At 37.6% G+C, this 4,489-nt stretch overlaps 1 protein-coding gene across 1 annotated transcript; it reads right to left on the bottom strand.

Moving 5' to 3' along the window:
- Positions 1–383: 383 nt before the first annotated feature.
- Positions 384–1,637, bottom strand: LOC101892404 (bromodomain-containing protein DDB_G0278469). The gene is made up of 2 exons (XM_011296281.3): positions 1,490–1,637; positions 384–1,424 (listed from the first exon to the last, which is right to left on the bottom strand). The coding sequence occupies exons 1-2, from the start codon at positions 1,548–1,550 to the stop codon at positions 559–561; spliced, it is 927 nt and encodes a 308-aa protein (XP_011294583.2). The 5' UTR covers positions 1,551–1,637; the 3' UTR covers positions 384–558.
- Positions 1,638–4,489: the final 2,852 nt, after the last annotated feature.

Raw genomic sequence — 4,489 nt, 5'->3', positions numbered from 1 at the left:
TAGCCCCATACATTGGTGGATCCGGATATTCGTCATTTAAATTAATTTAGACCGATTTTAAAGTAGAATTGTTTCGAATTTCGTATTTGAAGTTCGGAATCGTAACTACAGCCTATGACAAACAATTACCTATCCAGCACCACGTCTTCGTATAGCCCCCATATTTGAGCGGTATTTTTCGACGGATTTTTTTTAGAAATGTTTCAAGTTCCGACTGATGGATGGTATAAAAATTTCGGCCCGCCGAACTTACCTTTTTTTACTTGTTAATTTTTGTAGACTTACAAGTATGTTCTCAGTCCTGTACGTCATACTAAAATAAATATTACTATCTGTTTTTCTAAATAATGAAAGAAGTTTGTACATTATAACCATGCCTGGTAGCATACGTATTTATTTTAATCTAGTATCTAATTTTGAGTACAATATTCCTGCCGAATACAGATACTCAATATTTGAGTTTGAAAATTTAATAGAGCCTCACAACCATTTATATTTAAATATAATTATTTTAAAATCACATAAAACGCAATTAACTTAAATACAACGCAATCCCATCTAATGATGACGGTGATGGTGGCGACGTCCGCCATGGCCACGCAAACGTTCTTCCAAACGTTTAATGACATCTGACAACATGGGTGGTGCAGAGTCTTTGTCATCGCCAGCCAACCTAGCAATGGCATCCTTTATTTTCTGCTCATCTTTTTCGGCCGTTTTACGTTCCAATTCTTTGCAGAGTTTTTTCAATTTTTTTGGTCTGACACCACGACGTTTCTTCTCCTCGGAACTGTCCTCTTCGGAGCTTTTCTTCTTTTTAGCTCTCAATTTTTTACATTGTTCCAAAACCGTTTTGATATCCTCTTCAGTTTGATCTGGCTTGGGTGTTGTAGTGGTGGTGGTGGTGCTGGAGTCATCCTTGTTTTTCTTTTCGTCAGGTTTGGCAGTGGTAGTTGCTTTGGAGTTTTTAGGTTTTTTGGTGGTAGTTGTGGTGCTGGACATCATATCCATGGGATCTTCTTCCTCATCATCTTCCTCTTCATCGTCATCATCATCGGTGTTTTCTTCTTCACCATCGTCTTTCTCTTCGGCAGCTGTATTCTCATCCTTGGGTTTTTTGGTTGTGGTGGTCTTCTTTTTGGGCTTAGGTGTTGTGGTGGTGGTGGTTGTTGTAGTCTTCTTTGGTTCTTTGGTGGTGGTCGATGATGGCATTTTCTCATCTTCTTTTTCATCTTCATCATCGCTTTCTTCATCCTCATTCGGGGCTTCAGTGGTTGTGGTGGTTGTGGATTTAGATTTCTTTGGTTTTTTAGTTGTGGTTGATGGCTGTTCCATCATATCCTCATCCTCTTCAGCATCAGCATCCTCTGGCTTCATCATCATATCATTTTTGGGTTCTTTGGATTTATCTCCCATGCTCTTGCCTATTTAAGAAACAAACAAAAGAACTGTTTAATATGTTTCGGTTGTAAATCAGATTCAAACTTACCACTGGCCTGAACACAAAGCAAGGCCAAGAGTAGAAATGCCAGTATATATATAGCCCTCATGTTTAGTATGTATTTGGAATTCTAGCCCTTGTCTCTACTGTTCGGAAGCTAAAATCAAATAATTTGTTAATTTCGTTTGTTAGTTGTCTTTATAGACATTTTCAAATTGTTTTTTGAGCCAGGGTGTTCTTGTTTTAACTACCAACCTGTTGGCGCTGCTCTCGTCTCATTGTGATAAGAGATTAAGTTAATTAGCAAATGTAAATAGGGGGCTTGCAACAACAAGTCATTGTATTTGAGCTTTATTGATTTCCGAAACAAAGTGATGTGCCCTCCGATTCTGGAAATAACCGGTTATAGCACAATGGAACGTGTCTACAATGCTCAAACTATGGGGCATCACAGTGATTAAGAAATTGAAAAATTGTATTAAATATTATGGACAAATTAGGCCTGGTCTGCAACAGAATTTTTGTGAGCATCGGATTAACACTTATGTTGATTTTGGAGGTTGTAAATCGATTTTTTTATAATCTCAGCCATATGGCAAGAGGAGGTATATATCATTGAATATAGCCAGAATGTCATCGAAATAACGGTTTTAGACATTAGGTATCTTTGGAACAAATCAGTTTCAGGACATTTGGAGTCGATCTAGTCTGTCAGTTTGGCTGGTGCGGACGATAACTCACGAGGGGAGTATCCGATTTGGCCCCAACATGGTACACCGTAATACTATTATCAAACTTAGATCAAGTTGGTAGACGGGCAATAGCGGCCAATCCCATCCTGTACCTCCCTCAAAAAATTCGACATTTTCCAAGAACATATTTTACTGCACAGAAGGAGAAAAGATAATCCGATTTTGCTCCAACTTCTCAAATTCTAATAAATCCATAAGTGCTAGGTTAGGTGCAATAACGGACAATGTCAGTCCACTCCATCAAGGCCAAAGTTTAGAATAATTATAACTGTTATAGAATGTGATGTTAGAGTCCGATTGTCTTGAAATTACACACATCACAATGTTTTTTTAACCCATGATCTGGTGTGAAGATAGAATATTTCGGTCCACTCCTTGTGTTACCTTCCACACAAACGGTCAACAGTTTGAATATCCACGAAGCTTATAAGACGCAAAATTAATATCCGATTCTATTCCAACTTGCCATATCTCAATACTTCTATTAACGCAAGGCCTGTTATAAAGATGGTAGAGATCGGACAATTTCTTCTTGTAGCTCAATCACACATGGTTCTAGAATTAGAAAAACAAGCTCAAAAATAAGCATCCAACTCTCTTCAAATTTCACACATGCAAACATTTTTGCCCACGCAAGATCTGCTGTGAAGAAAATATATACCTGCGTACCCCTTCTGGTATCTCACCCACAAAGGGTCACAATTTTCAGTAATTTTATCTGTGCCCAAAGCTTTCATACTTCCTCCAGAATACTTTCGGGATAATATTCGGCATTTATTCTGATGCCACGGTCGAAAAATACTAGCGGTGAGCTCACCATGTCCGGCACTTGGTGGCCAACCGAAGGTGCACATTTTCAGCTGACCACTTTGGCAAGTAAACACGATCATTTTGTTTGTTTACAAACAACGAATGTTTTCTCATCGGAGGAAACCAAATTCAGCAGTTCACCACTTTCGGCCAAGCGAAGCAACTCTTTAGGTCTTTTGAGTCTATTTTCTTTCTGTTGCTGAGTAAGTTCTTGCACTTTTTGGAATTTCAATGGCTTTACCCCGAGCTCATTTTTCAATATTTGCCGAATGGAATATTGCGATATGTTCAGCTCACGATCCATTTTTCGGTCATTGCGACGCGGGTTTCGACCAAGTCACTTCTTTACTTTTCGAACCATTTCTGCTGATCTTGATGTTTTATTCCGCCCGTCGGGCTACGCTACCAGTATCAGGGTAACGAGCGATGGCACGAGACACAAAAAATTTATTTAGTGCTCTAACGATAGCCACTTGTGGTTTTTCAGCCAAATTTAAAGATATCACTCTTGAATGCCATCACGAATAACTTTTTTTCTGGAAAATGCTTTCGTACGCTTCTAAACACTTTTATGAGGTGTCACAGGAATAATTTTAACAGCTCTTGGAGGAGTGGCTTGGAAAGGACAGCAGTCTTAAATTGGTTGCAGTTTTTTCATCTCACCCTCCAAACATTTCTCTCTAACAAAAACCTCAGATGAATGTGAAATTTATGATTTCGTAAAAATTGGATAAATTGTCGGATTTTCTTGTAATTTTTGCCCATATGAAATTGGAATAATTCGGTTAACTATATCTGGTACATCACGCATCAGGTCTTCATTTGTAACCACTGTGTACAGACGGGCAATTAAAGACATAAGCGTGTCCAAACTATACTCTGCCATTTGTGTATTTCTTTGAATACTCCCACCGAAAGAGATTATAATTTCCGGCGACAGAGAATTTGTTATGTTTTTGTTTTAAACATTTTGAGATTTCTACAATTCTTAGAATTTTGTCTATTATTTAGATGAGCATATTTCAAATTGTCATTAATCAGTATTATTTATAACTGGAATTAATAAACGAAAGGGTCACCCACCAATCGGTGTGATAGATCATAGAATATATAATGTGTTTCGGTAATTCATTATTCACGTCTAACCTATAATTATCATGTTGTAAAAATGCGTTCCATAATTTTTATAACAAATTGAAAACATAATCACTTATGACACCATAAACTGGCTTTGGTATGGATCTGTGTAAAACTGACAAAAACTCTGAACACATAATATTTTCGATGGGCGAAATCTCTTTCGATAAGATATGAAAAAGTATTTTGGCAGTAATACGAAATAGTTCCAGTTACCGAGAATCTGGGAAACGTCAAAGGAGAACCAAAATATGTAATTACAGATTGGCAAAATGTTAAATTGCGGAGAGACAGACATACATTGTCAAATCGAGCTAGAATGGGAAATTTGGCGAAAACGAATCTAATC

The sequence above is a fragment of the Musca domestica genome, unplaced genomic scaffold, assembly GCF_030504385.1.
Source record: "Musca domestica strain aabys unplaced genomic scaffold, Musca_domestica.polishedcontigs.V.1.1 2, whole genome shotgun sequence".
Classification (NCBI taxonomy): domain Eukaryota; kingdom Metazoa; phylum Arthropoda; class Insecta; order Diptera; family Muscidae; genus Musca; species Musca domestica.
Note: the sequence above shows the minus strand (reverse complement) of the source record. Positions and strands in the feature narration are given on the sequence as shown.

Coding starts and splice junctions, on each gene's coding strand:
- LOC101892404 (XM_011296281.3), bottom strand. CDS start 1,550: ATGAGGGCTATATATATACTGGCATTTCTACTCTTGGCCTTGCTTTGT. Junction 1,425..1,489: donor GCTTTGTGTTCAGGCCAGTG/GTAAGTTTGAAT, acceptor TTTCTTAAATAG/GCAAGAGCATGGGAGATAAA.